Source organism: Microcaecilia unicolor, chromosome 3 (assembly GCF_901765095.1).
Source record: "Microcaecilia unicolor chromosome 3, aMicUni1.1, whole genome shotgun sequence".
Classification (NCBI taxonomy): domain Eukaryota; kingdom Metazoa; phylum Chordata; class Amphibia; order Gymnophiona; family Siphonopidae; genus Microcaecilia; species Microcaecilia unicolor.
Genome location: NC_044033.1, coordinates 302,464,065 through 302,483,653, shown reverse-complemented (window position 1 = coordinate 302,483,653; position 19,589 = coordinate 302,464,065). Strand labels below are relative to the sequence as shown.

Sequence of the window (19,589 nt, the reverse complement as noted above, 5' to 3'; positions counted from 1 at the left end):
TTTGATCTTCTCTAACTCTTTTCTCCCCCGTACCTATTACTGTGGTCTAAGGCTGTAAAATATTATTTTGTATAAATGCTCCAAATAGCCATTTTCTTTAAGAGTGTTAAAATATTTTGTTAGTATGATTGGAACATTACTATGTCGTATTTACTTTTTGCCTGTATTTCTCTTACAAGGTTTATACTTGTTAAATATTTGTTAAAAGCATAAATAAAAAAAAAAGTTTCCTTTTATTTTCTTAGTTTCTTCGTTTGACCAGCGTCGTGTCCTTTAATTTTTAGTCGCGTCCGTCCTTAGACCTGCTCGGCCAGGTCTTCTCTTTTTTTGTGCTTTACTTTTCAGCACAATCGCATTTTTTGATTTAGCTAGGGCAGTCTTCCCTTCCATGTCATCGAAGACTCCTAGTGGCTTCAAACGCTGTTCTTGGTGCAACCAGACCATCTTGGGCACTGATACCCTTTCGTGGGCCCGACCATAGCCCAGCTAGTTGTACTCTGTCTTCAACTGAAGAAAAGGACTCAACTGGCTCGAGAAGCCCAGAGAGAGAAACATTTTGGGGCTCGGTCCAGTCCTTTGACATCGGCATTGAGGTCATCGGCATCGGAGGCATTGATGTTGGAAATGGTGATAGGCATGGCTGCTGAGATGACGACACACCGGGAGCATCGAGGCATCGAGTGGGTCTCCACCTGCCTCGAGGCCTCCTGCTATGCAGGCCCCCCTGGACTGTCCATCTTCGGACCCGACCCAGAGGAGACGTGGGGATTCGACGTCTTCAGCACCGAAGAGCCTCAGTGAGGTGCATTGAGCAAAGGCTAAGAAGCACTGACACCGTTCTCCCTTGATACATGTGGTGCTGGAAGCTCAGGGGCGTCGACACCAGGAGGATCACTCTTCCTCCATACAAGAGGTGCTGTTGCATCGGTCTCCCAGCAATTCAGCTCCTGCTCCCGAACCCCAGGCAGCTCTGCCACTGACTGCTCCACTGGCCCCGCAGCCTTTTCCAGTGGTGCCTCTCGACGAGCGGCTTTGGGCCTTGCTTCTGGAGGGACTGCTGCACCAAACTGCATCGGCGTCGGTTGTGCTTGCGACTAGCTTGCTGTCGGCTGCAGCGTGAGGTTTTGAGCTCTGCACTGCTTATGGCTCTGGTATTGGCTGCCACGCAGGTCAACTCCCCATCGATGTTGATGGAAGAAGCTTCGTCACAGTCCGTGTGGGAGTCGGCTCCTCGACATTGCCATCGAGACCATGGGTCTCTGGCATCGAGGCGGGTTTGGTCTCAGAAGTCACTGAGAGAAGTGCTCTCTGACACCGAGGAAGAACGCTTGTGGGAGAGGAAGATTCCAGGTACTTCTCAGATGAGTCTTTTGGGATTCCCTCTGAACCTTCCCCTCCACCTGAAAGCAGACTGTCGCCCACTGAGAGCCTCTCCTTATCTTTTGTACGGGAAATGACTCTGGCCATTCCGTTCCCTGTAGACGAGGATGAGTCCAGGGCTGAGATGCTCGAGGTCCTGGATTACACTTCTCCACCTACAGAGGCAGTGTCTGCTCCTTTGCATAAGGTACTCAGGGAAATCCTTATGCAAAACTGGGCATTCCCTCTGTCGATTCCCCATAGTCCCGAAAAAGACTGATTCACAGTATCGGATCTATGGGGAGCCTGGGTTGATGAGGTCTGTTACCCCACAACTCCATGGTGGTGGACTCCGCCCTCAAAAGGGCCAAGAGTTCTAGAGACTGTTTTGGTTCCCCCAGGCAGAAAAGCTAGGACCTTATACTCTTTTGGGAGGAAAATGTATCAGACAGCCATGCTCACTGTCTGTATGCAGTCATACCAGCTCTTCACGAGCATTCACTTGCGGAACTCTGCGAGGCAGCTGTCATGTTTGGAGCATGCCAAACCTTTTCGTCAGCTGGTCAAACAGCAGGAAGGCATGTCGCAAATTTTTGGCCAGGAGCACATACGCCACCTTTGATGTAGCATCCAGGATCTCTGCCCAAGGTATAGCAATGCGCAGACTCTCATGGCTGCGTGTTTCTGACCTGAACCATTTGGTTGAGTAGAGGATCACAGATGTTGATTGCCAGAGGGATAATCTTTTTGGAGTGAAGGTGGAAGATCTGGTTGATCAGATCAAGAAGCACACAGATGCTATGGCTTCTGTCTTCCGCCGGGTGCCTTCTGCTGCCATCTCCTCAACTAGGAGGTTTTTTGGTGAGTCACGGAGTGCTCTCTATTCCTATTCTAGGTGCAGGTACACTGGCGTCTCGCCAGCCTACTCAGGCTCAGCCCCAGCAAGCTCATTCCCATCAACAGCATGCGCCCAAGGTCCCTACTGCTCCCCAGCAAAAGCAAGGGATGGGCTTTTGACTGGCTCCAGGAGAGCATATCCGAAATAAGTGTCCGTGCCGGACGACTTGCCGGTTGGGGAGAGGTTATTTGTTTTTTAACTAAAGGTGGCCTCTCATCACCTCTGACCAGTTAGGATACACCCTCAATTTGAAATCCAAACCTCCAAATTGCCCGCCGAGAGCTCATACATTCAGCTTTCAGCACAAGCAAGTACTTGCAGAGGAACTTTCTGCCCTTCCAAAGGCCCAAGAGGTCGAACCCATTCCACCAGAGGAAGAAGGGCTGGGATTCTATTCCAGATACTTCCTTGTACAAAAGAAAACAAGGGGGATGCATCCCATCTTGGACCTAAGGGCCCTGAACAAATTCCTGGTCCGTTAAAAGTTCATAATGGTTTCCCTGGGTATCCTTCTTCCCATGATTCAGGAAAATGATTGGCTATGCTCTCTGGACTTGAAGGATGCATATATATGCATCCCAATACTTCCAGCTCACATCAAGTATCTTTGATTTTGGCTGGGAATGCAGCACTTCCAGTACCACGTGCTGCCCTTTGTCCAAGTGTCAGCTCCCAGAGTGTTTACAAAATGCCTGGCAGTAGTTGCAATGTCGCTATGCAGGCTAGGAGTTATTGTGTTTCCTTATCTCGCCGATTGGCTGGTGGAGCACCTCTGAGGAGTCCATGCAAAAGACTATTCAGGTGCTGGAACTACTAGGGTTCGTAATAAATTACCCCAACTCCCATCTCACTCTGGTTCAGAAATTGGAATTCATTGGAGCATTGCTCGATACGAGAAGGGTTTGAACCTATCTTTCCGAGGCGCGGGTATACAACCTTCTATCCCTAGTGTCCAAGGTTCGACCGTCACAGTAAGTCACAGCTTGGCAGATGTTGAGACTCTTGGGGCACATGGCCTCCACGGTACATAAGTACATATATATAAGTACATAAGTAATGCCACACTGGGAAAAGGCCAAGGGTCCATAGAGCCCAGCATCCTATCCACGACAGCGGCCAATCCAGGCCAAGGGCACCTGGCAAGCTTCCCAAACGTACAAACGTTCTATATATGTTGTTTCTGGAATTGTGGATTTTTCCCAAGTCCATTTAGTAGCGGTTTATGGACATGTCCTTTAAACCGTCTAACCCCTTTTTAAACTCTGCCAAGCTAACCGCCTTCACCACTTGATACGCCCATGGCATGTCTGAACGTGAGATCTACTCAATGGACCCTAGCTTCTCAGTGGCATGAGGCAACGGAGAATCTAGAAGATGTCACCCATGTGGCCACTGACTTTGCACATTCTCTTCAATGGCGGATGATGCGATCCAATTTGACCATAGGACGTCCATTCCAAATTCCTCAGCTGCAGAAAGTGCTGACGATGGATGCATCTCTCCTGGGGGGGGGGGGGGGGGGGGGCTCATATTGATGGGAGCCTGGTCTCCCCCAGGAAACAGATCTTCAGATCAACCTCCTGGAGCTCTGAGCAATCTGGAACACTCTAAAGGCTTTCAGAGATCGGCTGTCCAACCAAATTGTTTTAATTCAAACAGACAGGTTGCGATGTATTACACCAACAAGCAGGGGGGAACCGGATCTTGCCGTCTGTATCAGGTAGCCATCCAGATGTGTCTTTGGGCGTGCTGTCACGGCAAGTTTCTCCAAGCCACTTATCTGGCAGGCGTTAAAAAAATAGTCTGGCCAACAGGCTGAGCAAGGTAATGCAACTTCACGAGTGATTGCTGAATATGGGTGTAGCCTGCAAGATCTTCCGAGCACGGGGCATCCCCTCGGTGGATCTCTTTGCCACTCAGCTAAACCACAAGGCCTTTCAGTTCTGTTCCAAGCTTCAGACTAGCGTCGGATGCCTTTTTCCTGCATTGGGGAACAGGCCTTCTGTATGCATATCCTCCCATACCTCTAGTGGGGAAGACTTTGTTGAAACTCAAGCAAGCCCGCAGGGCCATGATTCTGACTGCATCCTACTGGCCACGTCAGATTTGGTTCCCTCTTCTTCTGGAGTTGTCCTCCGAAGAGCCGTGGAGATTGGAGTGTTTTCCAACCCTCATCACTCAGAACGAGGGGTCGATTCTACATCCCAACCTCCAGTCTTTAGCTCTCGCGGCCTGGATGTTGAGAGCTTAGAATTCGCTTCCTTAGGTCTTTCGGGGGGGAGGGGTGTCTCTTGGGTCTTGCTGGCTTCCAGGAAAGGTTCCACTAAGTGGTGGTATTCTTTTAAATGGAGCAGGTGTGACAGCAAGATCATAGATCCCCTTTCTTGTCCAACACAGAACCTACTTGAATACTTTCCACACTTATCAGAGTCTGGTCTCAAGAACAACTCTGTAAGGGTTCACCTCAGTGTAATTAGTGCTTATCAACGTGTAGAAGGTAAGCCTATCTCTGGACAGCCTCTAGTTGTTCGCTTCATGAGAGGTTTGCTCTTGTCAAAGCCCCCTGTCAAACCTCCACCATTGTCATGGGATCTCAACGTCGTTCTCGCCCAGCTGATAAAAGCTCCTTTTGAGCCACTGAATTCCTACCATCTGAAGTATTTGACCTGGAAGGTTGTTTTCTTGGTGTCTGTTATTTCAGCTCATAGAATCAGTGAGCTTCAGGTCTTAATAATGGATGCACCTTATACTAAGTGTCATCACAACAGAGTAGTCCTCCGCACACACCCTAAGTTCCTGCTGAAGGTGGTGTCTGAGTTCCATATATGTCAGACCTCATAGACTTACCAACCAGGACACAAAAAGGTCAGCATACACATTCCTGAATCTCCACTACCCCAGTCGCAAAGGACTTAAATATAAATCAACATATGCCTCCAGCTTTTCCTACATTAGCACGCAACTATGGAACGCACTACCAAATGCCATAAAAACAATACACGACCTACAATCTTCCGAAAATTACTAAAAGCCAATCTGTTCGAAAAGGCATACCACTATGATCCATCCTAAACACCAGACAATGAAACTCTTCCATAATTAGACAAAACCGAACTCCCCTATACCTGACTGCTTCAACCACCCTGTCACTAACGAACGTTAACGCACTACCACCTTATTTCTCACGTCAGAAATGAACTGACTATCTAATTTACTCTACCATTTATGACCTTAATGCAATACCACTCTGTATTTCTCAATCCGGAAATGGCGATCGCCACTACGGCATACTGTAAGCCACATTGAGCCTGCAAAAAGGTGGGAAAATGTGGGATACAAATGCAACAAATAAATCTGAACCAGTCAGTTGTTTTGCCAGTATTCTTTCCCCAACCTCATGCCCATCCTGTCGAAAGCACTGTACACACCTTAGATTGCAAGAGAACACTGGCCTACTACATGGAGCGGACGAGGCCCCACACAGTCCACCCAGCTTTTTGTTTCTTTTGATCCCAACAGGATGGGAGTCGCCATCGGGAAACACACCATTTGGAATTGGCTAGGAGATTGCATTTCCTTCACTTATGCCCAGGCTGGGCTGGCCTGTCCCTAGAGGGTCATGTCACGGCACATAATGTCAGACCCATGGTTGTGTTGATAGCCGGCTTGAGGTCAGCCTCCATTTGAAGAAATTTGCAAGGCTGCGACGTGGTCTTCAGTCCACACATTCACATCGCTCTACTGCCTAGAACAGGATACCTGACTCAACAGACAGTGTTGCAGAGAGACTACCTTACCTTTCACAAGGCACTAAAAACACATCTGTTTACCAAAGCATTTTCTCCAGGAACAATGTAGGACTATAGCCTTTGCCAGCTGGCATATGTGAATCCTGTTTAGTCCAATTCTTTTGTACTGTTATATGTAAAGCATCCTTTCTTTCTTACCCTTCTACTCTACTATTCTCATATGTATCTGATATCACCCGGAGTTCTCTCTCTCTCTCCGGTTTATGTAAGCCACATTGAGCCTGCATGTTTGTGGGGATAATTTGGGGTATAAATGCATAAATAAATGTGTTTGGGAGTCTAGAATCCAACTTCCTAGGCTTGTTTTATTCTGTTCCAGGCTGCACGCTTATTCAGATTGTATATATAGTTTCAGATTAATCTGTTATAGTCTCGCCTTTGCGAGGCCCAATTGACCAGTGTGTGTTGATTTTGGTGAGCCTGGATGCTTGGGATTCCCCACTTGTGAGAATTATAAGCCTGCTTGTTGTTGGAGAAAGCACAGGTACTTACCTGTAGCAGGTGTTCTCCGAGGACAGCAGGCTTTATACTCTCTCAGTCCCTCCCACCTCCCCTTGGAGTTGTCTCCTTCATAATTCTTTACTTTTTTTGCTGTAGTATTAAACTGAGGCGACTGTGTTCTTGCGGCAGGCATGAAGGCACTCGTGCATGTGCAGTGGGGCATGTCTCGTGCTCCACAAAGCTCTCATTTGACTTTTGTAAATTCCAGACTGGGCAACGCAGGTCGGCATCACCCATTTGTGAGAATATAGAGCCTGGTGTCCTCTGAGAACACTTGCTGCAGGTAAGTACCTGCGCTATTTCCTCACTTCCTTTCTGTTTACTGCCCTAGTTTATTCAGGCAGTGGTTTTGAGGTCAGCTGTCACAGTGCACAGCATCTGGGTTGGCCTGCCGCCTCTATGGGCCTCTCTGAGTGTATGGGTACAGCTTCTGAGTGAGCTTTGCTTGTGACAAAAGCGCAGACTCATTTCTCTTTGAGGGTGCCGTCGACCATTTGTTGATGCTCTTCAGGAGGGTAACACTGCCGGCGTTTGCCTCTCGACACCAGGTTTTGTTCCCTGCCATCATCTCTTACGGGGCCTTCTAGGTGCCATTCTCCTCAGAGTTGTGTAGCCTTTTAAAAACAAACAAAATGGAAGGACACAGGGAAGCTCTTTGGATCCGGCTTTTGGCAGCCCCTGTTCTTTGCATCCTGTTCCCTGGATTTAGTCTCTACTTTCAAACCTTGCTGTGTACGTAGGTGAAGAGTTACTTCAGGCTACAGAGAGATGTTCCTGTCCCCTATTTCTCCAACTTTTCTGCACGGGTCTTGTGAACTGCCTGTTGTTAAGGGGCAAGAGGACTTGAATGGTGAGCTTGCGAGCTCTTGTTAGAGAACCTTATTGCGCTCCAGCGGCATAGCCTTATATAAGGGGACAATGCCCTGATATTTTTTCTTTTTTAGGGCGCTTTGTTAGTGTGCACTAGGCATTGCCTAGTCCCTTTTAAGGGCCCGGGTTGCTGCAGACCACATATGTGGTTCCCAGTTCTCTCTAGTCGCTTCCCAAACTGGCTGCACGATGGGGTCGCTGCTTTCTCAGTTTTCTGTAGTAGATTACCTTTGCTTTCATTCCACTGTGGGTTAAGGGCAGTTCCTGTGTGGGACCCGTGAGTAGTTTTCAGGCTGTTGTCCATGAGTGTGAGGTCTTCTGTCAGGCCTTATTTACTGTGCCCGTTTTATTTTTCTTTAAAAAAAATTTAAAAAGCCACCCTGGCACTGGTCCTTGACTTTGGTGGAAAATTCTTCTTTGTTGGGTCTCGCTGTCCTGTAGCAGGGTAGCTGTTTATTTCCAAGGGAAAGTTGGTCTTCAGCTGCCTTTCTTGGGCACACAGGTCTCTTTCAGACCTCCTGCGCTTCTCCAGGTTCAGGGCTAGATGGAAATTTGCAGCATAATTTTTTTCACTCATGGATTTGCCTTTGTTTCAGGCAAAATTCTAGGCAACTGAAGAAGTGCATTTGGGTTCCACTCTAGTTGGGTGGCTCTAGCCAGTTCTTATCCTTCCTTTTCCCCGGATAACACTCAGTCCCTGTATGTTTTAGGTTCACCACAGTGCTGGTAGTTACAGTGGGTGATTTGGAAGATGGCTGTCCTTCACCTTGTAGGTTCCATACTGGTGGTCCAATTTTCTTCCAAGCTGGGGTCCTCTTCTTTGTCCCAAGGGAAAGGTTTTTCCTTTCCTTTCTTGATGGCCTTGACCATCCGATTTGTGTGGCTAGGATGGCATCCTCTTTGCTCCTGGCCTACAGTTTTGCCTTGTCTTTCTCCATCAGTTCTGTTCTCTGGTATTCGACTCTGGCACTAGGTGAAGCTTGTGCATACCTCTTCCAGTTTCCTCTGTTTCAGTGGTGTCTCTAGCACAGTGCCATCGTGCCTCGGCTGGCACCTTTGCCACTTTTTCCCAGTGTTGGTGTAGAGCCCTGGCCGAGTACATACCTTGGAACTGAGTGTTGTGGATACAGTTAACACTTTAGTGGCTAGCTGTTGTGCCGAACTCCCTCGCTGAGAGAAGAGTAGGCGTCTTGTTTCGAGTATCTGGGAGTCTCAGAGGTCCAGAGTTTTCTGGTGCAATTCTCTTTCCAGTTTACCTTCAATAGTTCCTATGGCACCGACATCCTGATTCTTTTGCATCATTAAGCTGTGGCTATCTCCCTCATTGGGTTACGGCAGTGCACAGTCATACCAGAAAGTTCTGGTGCTCTTCCTCCTTGGACACTTCTTTACACTCTCAGCTGGCAGAGAGTTTTGCCTAGGTATCCTTTGACAAGCTTCCTCTTCAGGGATAGCTTGTTTCGTTCTCTGTCAAGTGCAGTTGTTTCTGACCTAGACTTGTCAAGCGTCTGAGGTTGTGTGAGCAGCACGCTTCAGATTCTGTTGCCTCTTTTTAGCCCTCTGATGTTGAGGGGCCAGGTGCTACAGGCCAGGCATCTCAGCTGCATGGTTTCTGCTTATTCTGCAGCATACTGCAGTCTACAAAGATTCAGCTTCAACTCCAGGCCTCCCCTGGTTTTCCCTTGCTTTTCGGTGGAGGGTTCTCGAGTCTGAGGTCACCTCTTCCGATTTCTGATGTGGCTTCACCATGCTTCTGCATAGTTACCAGCAAGTCTTTCCCCCCCCCCCCCCCCCCCCAGGCCTCTGCATATATTCTCTTCATGCAGGCTCCAGGCCAAATATCAGGCAGTTTGCGCCTTCTGGTGTCCTCATTCTTTTCGGCGAGGTTGGTGGCTGACCCCAGTTGCCTTTGAGGCAAAGGCGTATTTCTATTTCCTTTGTGGTTGCACTACATGGAATTTCCCTACACCTTTCCTGGGACTTTTCAAGAGTACTTTTTTTTTTTGGGGGGGGGGGGAGGTGGAGGGATCCTTGCAGTCTATAATAGTTTTAGTCGGACTGAAGAGTTTCAACCTCTTTGGCTCTCAAGGACATGTGTTTTCTAGTTCCCTTCCACTTTTCCACAGACTATTTCTCAGTTCCTTTCCTTGGCATTTATTATTTGGTCTGGCAGTGTCATTCAGCCTTTCCACATCTCCAAGGACATTTTCCTTCTCAGGAATGGATTGCAGATTTTCCATACCTTGTGTTTGGCTGATTTTTGTCTCCTCCAGTACGGGAGTCTGACAGTTTCTTCCAGAATGGCTGTTCTTCAGTCATTTTAGGATTGGTATTCTAATTTCTCGAGAGTCTGTTGTTTCCAGTGCTAATCTTGGAACATTGTGGAGTGTTCTTCGACATATTTTTAAGAATGGCATCCTTCCTGTTGCTCTTCAGCTCAGGATTACTCCCATCTCTGGGACTGCTTTTCTGTGTTCCAGATCTGGGTGCTCTGGCATCTATCTTGGGCGTTTTGCCATGTGCCCCGTTCCACTTTTGACCACTTTGGTGGTTCCTTCTCTTCTGTTGGTTGTCATTTCTCTTGGCTTTCCAAGTCAGCTCCACCAATTCCGGAGGCTCCAGAATGGCTCTTGTCAGCCTTTTCAGCTCTATTGGTAGGTGGCTTTCTACAGGTGCTAGGCGGCTCCGGCTTGCTTTAGCTGACTATATCAGAGTTCAGGTTTATTCCTGGAGTCCACCACTCTTTCCATCTTCCGGTTCTGTCATATGGAGAGTTGAGGCTGGCTTGTTGGGCAGATTCCTGCACTATCTGCATTCAGGTGTCTCCTGAGCCGGTGTCTTTTGGCGGTCCCAGCCTGTGTTTTGCTGTGCTTGCATCTCTGGGTGACCGGTCAGGCATAGTGCTTTAGTTGGTTAAGATCCTGTTTGTGGACATCCAAGTGTGGGCTTAGCATTTTTGGTGCCCAATCGAGGTTCCTCCTGGTCTCAGCATCTTCCTGAGGGTAGGTCTGGTCCTTCTTGCTGGGTAGTTCATGCTCACCTTTCGTTTAGTGATACCGGGGGCACCCCTGTTGTAGTTTCAGTTCTGGGTGTCTGTCCATGCAGGTTTTTAGAATTCCAGACTTAAGCCGGTCAAGCTCCTCTGAATCCTCTTGCTGGCGTGCAGGCCCATTTTGTCACCCCTTTTGTTGTGAGATTGGATTTCTGCCTTTCTTCTCACTTACTCTTATTCTTCCTGTGAGCTCCACATTCTTCTACGCGTCTCCTCTTTTGGACATGATCCATGAGCTCCACTGATTAGTTCTTTGGTTCCTGCCTTGCTCGGTGCTTCACGGGGACGTTAGCTTCCTTAGCCTTGCATGCTCGCTCATGGACACTTCTGTGTTAACGTATTTTCTAGCAGATACAGCTCATTTGTATAGTCTCCAGGCGTCTGCTGTCCGAGCTGTAGCTTCTTTCGGGATTGGTCCGTTTGTTTTCTCCAGGGAGGACTTATGTTGGGCAACATAGTCTTTTGCTTGCTTTCTGCAGGCATTCCCTTTAAGAAGATTATGTGCGGTCGCCTTCATTTTATGGAGTTTTGTTGCTTTTTAGGGGGCTTCAGGTTCACACCCTACTTCGGGTGGTACATCCCACAAGTATCTGGATTCATCTGAGAAATTATGTCTTACCTGATTAATTTTCTTTCCTTTAGTTGCAGCAGATGAATCCAGAGCCCTACCCTAGCTTCTTTCAGGGGTTCCTCTCGTTTCTTTCTCTTGGGCAGGATATATGCATTTTTATGTTTTAGATGGACTGTTGTGCTTGGATTTCATCTTGATAGTTTCTGGTTTATCAAGGTTCCCTGTGGGGAAGGAGAAATGTGATTGTTTCCTTCTGCTTTGTTTTGAGAAATACTGACTGACCAGGAAGCATTCTATCCTGTATGGCAGTGCAGTTCAGCACTCTCTATCTCCACCTGCTTGTAGATGGTCAATAACCTACAAGGATCTGGATTCATCTGCTGTGATTAAAGGAAAGAAAATGATCAGGTAAGACAAATTTTCGTTAACCACAATAGGACACTGACTCCTATCCGATTTTCTAATTCTTTCAGTCTTTCATGAAGTACTTTGGTTTTTCATAAGGCATTTTTGACAGATACACAGTATCAACCAGCTCACCTTTATCCATGTTTATTCACCCCTCCAAAGAAATGTAGATTGGTCAGGCAGGATTTTACCTTGACTTAATCTGTTTGAGTTTCTCATTAATCCATGTCTATGTATATGTTCAGTAATTATATTCTTTAATAGTCTCTACTATTTTGCCTGGTGTCCTGATGTCAGGTTCACCAGTCAATAATTTCCCAGGTCCCCTCTGGAACCCTTTCTAAAAATTGATGTTATTGGCCACCCTCCAATCTTTGGGACTATGCTTAGGAGATGAGACACTGATAACTTTTTCACTTTACCTTCAGCTAAGGATAAAAGGAGGTTGGTGCTTTTTGATAAATATTTGGCCGTGCAAGCAGCTCGATAACGGAAAGATATTGCTGATATGTTTTCTTTTTCACAGCCTTACCTCTGTTTAGGAAGAAGATAAACTTATTTAAGAAATATGTATTAACTAGGTCTTGGTAATTGCATTGATTATTGCAATTATTAAAGGTTCATTCTGGTTTAGTAGTAGTAGTTTCTTTTTTTCTGATGTTTGTAACTGCTTAGAACTGAAATATAGTTGCGGGATATAAGCCCAGATGTAATGAAAATGTTACCTGTCAAGAATTATTTTATATTTGATATATATATATATCTTAATATTTTTAAGATGAGACTGTGGATGCTTCAAAAATGACACCTGGAGACGTCAAAGAGATGATGACATGGCCTAATAGTAGGAACTGTGGCCTGAGTTACACATCAATATTCAAAGTACATCCTATACAACAGATTGATAATACTACTGATCAGCTCCATTCATCTGGCAATCAGGTTTGGATTAGATTTTATTTATTGATTTATGGATGTATTTACTGCCTCTCTGGAGACCCCCCCCCCCCCCCCAAGGTAGTGTTCTGCAAGAATAAATCAAACATATGCAGCAGACAATTACAGCAGGAAAAATATTCTGATAACAGTACATAGTATGGCATGGTATGCTACAGGACTTGGAAATGAGATTAATTTAAAGAAAATTGTATGTGACATCTGAAAGATGTATTAATATAAATATTACACAGAATTTCAAGTAAGTCATACCTACATTTTAAGGATGGGGTATTTCCTTGTCATCAAGCAGATGAAGCCATTACGTATGGGTTGTGTCCATCAACCAGCAGGGGGAGATAGAGAGCACTCAACTTTTCACAGTGCCTCATGGCCAGCCAGCTCCACTCCCTCTTCAGTATTCTCTATCTCCCCAAGCAGGGTGGCTGCAGCGTCTTCGAGCTCCATCAAAAATCTGCCTGGGGGTGGCTCCTGGCTTGCCAGTTGTTAGCCGGGGTGTTAGAGGCTATAGCAGCTTCACTTTGAAGGCACATAGGTTAGCCCTTTCCCTGCCTTACCCATGCCCCCGTGGATGTGGACATATTAGCTTGCTTTTCCCTGTCCTTTCCCACTCAGTGGATACAGGCACATTGGTTCGCCTTTCCCTGCCTTTCCCACTCAGCTGAGCCTCCGGAGTTCTTATTACCTCTGCTTTCCTCACAGCGTTAAAAAAAAAAAAAAAAAAAAAAAAAGTGGAACAGAGGTTTTTCTTTGATTCTTCTATGGGACCGGAGCTGTGATACTCGGTCCGGTGAGGTAAGAGTGTTTTCTAACTCCTCCGGGGTGGCCCCACGATCGGGGCGTTTTTTTTTTAGTTTTCCCGCCGTTTTCGGCGATGGTTGCAGAGATTGTAAAGCGCTGTTCCCGGTGTGGGAAGCGCAAATCAGCAGCGGGGCTCTGTAAATCGTGCTGTACAGGTGTAAGCCAGCCCGAGCATGGTGAGCGATGATTCTTCCCGCTCAGAGCTGGCAGCGGACGCCATTTTGAATTCTCCGCATGGCGCGGCCTCCGTAGAGACGGAGAGCCCGGGGTGAGGGTGGGGGACCTCGAATTGAGGCTATTCAGGGAGCGGCTAGCCCCGGACGGGGTCTGGGTGCCCAGGGCAAGTTTTTTTTCTCCCCTGATTTTGTGTTATTGCATAAAACATACATGCTGAAAAGAGCTCTCCCTCAAGGGTCGTCTGAGGCCCCTTCTATTGTCCCCTTCAGATTGTGGTGCACCCCCCCCCCCCCCCCCCCCCCCCGTGGTCGGGCTGTGAGGATTTGGAGAGTTCTGGCAGGCCTTCGTGGTCTGAGGAGCCAGAGTCAGGTGCAGAATTACCACAGGATCTGGATAATTCCTCCGCTGTGAGGATTTTCCACCGTGATGAGCTGCTAGCGCTTATTTCAGATGCCCTACAGGTCCTTTCTATTGAAGAGCCTGACAGTGGCACGACCTCCTCTGTGACTCCTAGGATGGCTAGTACCAAATAGCCTGCTCGAGCCTTTCCTTTGCATGACTCCATCCAAGAGCTTATTTCCGCTCAGTGGGCTGACCCCGAGGGACCTTTGAAAGCTTCCAGGGCTATGGGGCAATTATACCCTCTGCGTGAGGAGCATTTGGCTCGCTTTGCAGTGCCTAAAGTAGATGCCCTAGTCACTGCGGTGACAGAGACCTACCCTCCCTGTGGAAGGAGGAGTTGCCCTGAAGGATATACAAGACCGTAGGCTGGAAGCAGCACTTAAACGGTCCTTTGAAATTGCAGGTCTTACTGTTCGGGCGTCTGCATGCAGTTGTTATGCGGCTAGAGCCTGCCTGGCGTGGTTGCAACAGGCAGTGGAACAGCCCGGAGATGGAGCGGAGCCTTTCTCGGATGTGGCTCCGCGGCTGGAGTAGGCCTTGTCCTTTTTGGCTGATGTCCTTTAGGATATTGTCAGAGCTTCGGCTAAACAAATGACAGTAGCAGTGGCGGCTCGCCGTCTTATTTGGCTACGACATTGGGCAGCGGACATGGCCTCTAAGCAAAGGTTGGTGAAGTTGCCCTTTCAAGGCCTTCTCCTATTTGGTGAGGAGTTGGGAAAAAAAAATTGTTAAAGGCCTGGGAGATCCTAAACCTCAGCGCTTGCCCGAAGATAGACCGAGGCCTTCCTCCAAGGGCCAGGTGGTCCACTCCTCTTAAAGACCTCGCTTCCGTGAAGCTAGAAGGAGTGGGCCAATATTTCCTCAGATCAGTGGGTTCTGGACCTGATCAGAGATGGCTACAGAATAGAATTCAACGCCCCAGTAAGAGACGTGTTTGTGGAGTCCCGATGCGGTTCTGCCGCCAAACCGGCGGCGGTAGAGGAGACTTTGCAAGGTCTGATTCAGTTAGGGGCCGTGTCCCCGGTACCTCCCACTGAACACGGCTACGGCCGATACTCCATCTACTTTGTGGTGCTGCGAAAAGGTGGGTCTTTTCGCTCTATTCTGGACTTAAAATTGAATTAAACAAGTCCCTGAGAGTGCGGCATTTCCACATGGAAACCCTGCGCTCCGTCATTGCTGCGGTACAGCCAGGAGAGTTTCTCACGTCTCTAGACCTGAAAGAAGCTTACTTGCACATACCAATTTGGCCCCCGCACCAGAAGTTTCTGAGGTTTGCGGCGTTGGGAAAACATTTTCAGTTCCGGGCCTTGCCTTTTGGCCTTGCCACAGCTCCCCGAACCTTTTCGAAGGTAATGGTGGTAGTAGCTGCTTTGCTCAGGCGAGAAGGTATCAGGGTTCACCCGTATCTAGACGACTGGTTCATCAGAGCAGACTCTGTAACAGAGAGCTATCAAGCTACAGCCAGAGTGGTTTCAGTACTTCAATCTCTAGGCTGGGTCGTCAATATGGCCAAAAGTCACCTGATCCCCTCACAATCTCTAGAATATTTGGGGGCCAGGTTCGACACAGACTCGGGCTATGTATACCTACCCGAGCTAAGGCGGTGCGAGCTTCAGAATCAGGTCCGTCTGCTCCTGAGGATGCCCCGCCTGCGAGCTTGGGACATTGTCCAGCTGCTGGGATCGATGACAGCCATATTGGAAGTGGTGCCCTGGGCAAGAGCGCACCTGAGGCTTCTACAGTATTCCCTACTTCAAAGATGGTCTCCAGTTTCCCAGGATTATCAATGCAGACTTCCTTGGCTCCCTGCGGCCCGACTCAGCACGGAGGGGTGGCTCTCAGGCACACATGCTGCGGTGAGGAATGCCGCTGGCGGCCCCCGATTGGTGTCTAGTAGTGACAGATGCCAGCCTGAAGGGCTGGGGCGCACATTGCAAGGGTCTATGGACACCCGAGGAGTCGGAGTGGTCCATCAACCGCCTGGAGTTGAAAGCGGTGTTTCAGGCGCTTCTGGCCTTTCAAGTGAACCTGGAAGGATTGGCTGTCAGAGTGATGTCGGACAACACGACAGCAGTGGCCTACATAAATCGACAAGGCGGCACTCAGTGCAGAGCACTGGCCGCGCAGGCCAAACAGCTTTGCCACTGGGCCGAGCTGCATCTTCAGTTTCTGTCGGCAGCTCACATTGCAGGTCAGAGCAACGTGCAAGCCGATTATCTAAGCAGGCATCAGATCGATCCAGCAGAATGGGAACTAGCAGACGAAGTATTCCTGCAGATATGTGTCAAATGGGTCAAGCCCGTGATGGATCTTATGGCGACAAGTTCAAATGCCAAAGTCCCGTGCTTCTTCAGCAGACGGAGAGATCCTCGCTCGGCAGGGTTGGATGCCTTGACTCAGCCCTGGCCTCCAGGCCTACTATATGTGTTCCCTCCGTGGCCCTTGATAGGGTGCTTGCTCCTGCGGATTCGGCTGCACCCAGGAGAAGTGGTGCTCATCGCCCCGGATTGGCCCAGGAGGCCTTGGTATGCGGACCTCTGACAGATGCTAGTGGAGGCTCCCCTTCCTTTACCTGTGGTACCGAACCTGTTGTCACAGGGCCCGGTAGCCATGGAGGACGCCTGCCGCTTTGGTCTTATGGCATGGCGATTGAGAGGGCGCAATTGAGGGACAAAGGCTATTCAAACAGTCATTTCCACTCTCCTGCAGGCCCGCAAGCGTTCCACTTCCGTGGCTTGCGCCAGTTTGAGTCTTGGTGTGCTTCAAAAGCGATCACACCCATGCGGGCTCCTGTCTCGCCGATTCTGGACTTTTTGCAGGATGGTGTACAAATAGGCTTGGCCTATAATTCCCTGCAGGTGCAAGTGGCAGCGTTGGCCTCCCTTCGTGGTAAGGTTGAAGGCGTGTCTTTAGCTGCTCATCCAGATGTGGCACGGTTTCTTATTGGGGTGCTTCGGCTCCGGCCTTCCGTGCGAGCACCCTGTCCAGCTTTCAACCTGGGGCTAGTTTTGAAGGCCCTGCAGGCTTCTCCTTTTGAGCTGCTTCGGCGAGCATCGGAGAAAGATTTGACACTAAAGGCCGTTTTTCTGGTGGCCATTACTTCGGCGAGACGGGTGTCAGAGCTCCAGGCGCTGTCCTGTAGAGACCCATTTCTGCAATTCTCAGAGTCCGGGGTCACGGTTCGGACCGTGCCTTCCTTCATGCCTAAGGTGGTTTCAGCGTTTCACCTAAACCAGCCTATTTTCTTGCCCTCCTTTGATAAGGAGGAGTTTCCAGAATCTTTTGGGCAGTTGCACCTGTTAGATGTGCGCAGGACTCTGCTGCAGTATCTGCGAATTACTATCTCTTTCAGGATTTATGATCATCTGTTTGTTTTGCTATCAGGTCCTTGCAGAGGGTCTCCAGCGTCTAAAGCCACTATTGCCCGCTGGCTGAAAGAAACTATCTTTTCAGCTTATCTGCTTGCCGGCCAGTCTCCTCCTGTAGCCTTTAAGGCGCATTCTACCAAAGCAATTTCTTCCTCTTGGGCTGAAACTGGAGCACCCTCTCGTCAAGAGATATGCAGTGCAGCAACATGGGCTTCTAAGCTCTCCTTTGCCCGACATTACAGGCTGGATGTGGCTGCTAGGAGGGATGCGCGTTTTGGAGCACAAGTGCTAGCGCGTGGTGTGACCTGTTCCCACCCTATATAGTGATTGCTTTGTTACATCCCATACGTTATGGCTTCATCTGCTTGATGACAAGGAAGGGAAAATTAGGTTCTTACCTTGGTAATTTTCTTTCCTTTAGTCATAGCAGATGAAGCCATGAACCCTCCCTGTATGATTGTCTGTATGCTGTGAATCTGTTTCAGGTTCTGTTCTTGTTTCCTGAAGTTCCTTCCTTGGGAGAAAGTTGGAAAACAGTCTTCAGGATTCATGTTCACTTATAAGAGGATGAGTCCATTCCCTCCAGTTTATGTTTTGGGAGGATGAGTTTATTCCCTCCAGGAGGTTGCGTGTATCCCCTCCAGTTATACAATAAGGAGGACAAGTTTATTCCCTCCAGGAGGATGTGTTCATTCCCTCCTTTTGAGTTCATGCCCTTGTTAAGGAGCCATTGTTCGCTGTGAGGAAAGTTCATGTTATTCCCATTGCGGTTTGCCATACTGCTTTGGAAGCTTCAAATACTGAAGAGGCAGTGGAGCTGGCTGGCCATGAGGCACTGTGAAAAGTTGAGTGCTCTCTATCTCCCCCGCTGGTTGATGGACACAACTCATACGTAATGGCTTCATCTGCTATGACTAAAGGAAAGAAAATTACCAAGGTAGGAACCTAATTTTCCAAAAATCATTAGGTAAACATTTAAATGTTGCTAAATACCATGGATTCCCAAGCTGGGCCCTGGAGGCTCCCCATCCAGTCAGGTTTTCAGGATATTCACAATGAATATTCATAGGACTTGAATGCACTGCCTCCTTCCTGCAAATCCCTCTTATGAATATTCATTGTGGATATCCTGAAAACCTAACTGGCTGGAGTGCCTCCAGGACCGGGTTTGTGAACCCCTGCTATATACTAGTGGGAAGAACTCTTTTGAGATATAGAAGGAACCCACTTCTGGATGTGTGTGTGAGGGTGGGAGGCTGTATATACACCCCCACCCCTTGTAACAGTGTTACGAAAAGTTTGATGTATATTGTCCATGATTTTTATACCAGCTTGGGTTTTCATTAGGCTTCAATTTTAGGGATGAGGCTTTGAAATTTTGTTCCATAGCATTCCTTCATACTGGTACAGCACCGGTCTACACCTGATCAGCACGTGGAGTCTGAGAACTGATTTCTGAGTTTTTGGCTATAACCATGCTGTGCAGTCCCCAGAAAGCCAAGTAGCTTTTAGTCTCCAGCAGGTGATGGACGTGCTAAGCTGTGCAGTGCTGGACAAGTATTGGGGTATTAAGCCTGTTAGGGACAGGTTCTACACTTAACCCTTTTTTTGTGTGTCTCTTGGTATTTTCTCTCAGGGCTTAGTATTGTTAATGTTGAATAGAGGATGAAGCCCATGGGGGGGGGGGTCTCTTTCGCCCCAGGGGTGTCACACTCAGGTGGCTGAGGCATGTCCCTTTAGGGCAAGTTTCTGTGTGCCTCAGCTGCCGCTGTTCCCCCATCCTGTTTAATTTGCTTAGGTTCTTGCTGGGGTTTGTATTAGAGACAGGTTTTGGGGTTTTTATGTATGCTGATATCACAGTGATAATTTTGAGTTCGATATTTACATGATTAAATCTAAACTAGAAGTTTTCTCTGTTATCTGGATGGCTAATCGGCTAAAATTAAACTGTAATTTCTCTTGGTTGGCCAGAAAGGGATAGCTCCCCAGGATTACTTCTTTACAGTAAATAACATGATTTATAAGTTAGAGTCCTTGCTGAGTATCCCAGGTAGTGATAATCAAAATTTAACTTTGGAAACCCAAATAAGTGTGCTTATTAGGTGATGTTTCTGATTGATACATAGTGTCAGATGAAATTAAAAATATCTAACATAGGATAAGTCTAGATTAGTAATGTAAGCTTTGATACCTAAACTAGATTATTGCAATATAATTTATCTTGCGTTTAAGGAAGCTACAATATACAGCTGATTTGCTCATTGAAGAAGTTTGACAGAATCACACCTTACTACATTCAACTTCATTGGTTCCATGTGGCGGCTAGGATCATTTTTAAATTGTTTATTCACACTGATTAAAGCTCTGCATTCGAGAGTTGGGACCACATTTTTTAAAGGCTATCATTTACAGT

General features: G+C 47.9%; 1 protein-coding gene across 16 annotated transcripts in view; it reads left to right on the top strand.

Moving 5' to 3' along the window:
• The window catches only part of SENP1 (SUMO specific peptidase 1), a 347,559-nt gene that overhangs the window by 22,075 nt on the left and 305,895 nt on the right, over window positions 1–19,589 (top strand). For 15 of the 16 annotated variants that reach the window (XM_030198243.1, XM_030198250.1, XM_030198244.1 and 12 more), the window contains one exon: window positions 12,247–12,410. In XM_030198243.1, the coding sequence (XP_030054103.1) occupies window positions 12,247–12,410 (164 nt within the window). Of the gene's footprint in view, window positions 1–11,328; window positions 11,469–12,246; window positions 12,411–19,589 lie in introns of all 16 variants that reach the window. The other variant, XM_030198246.1, reaches the window with a different exon arrangement.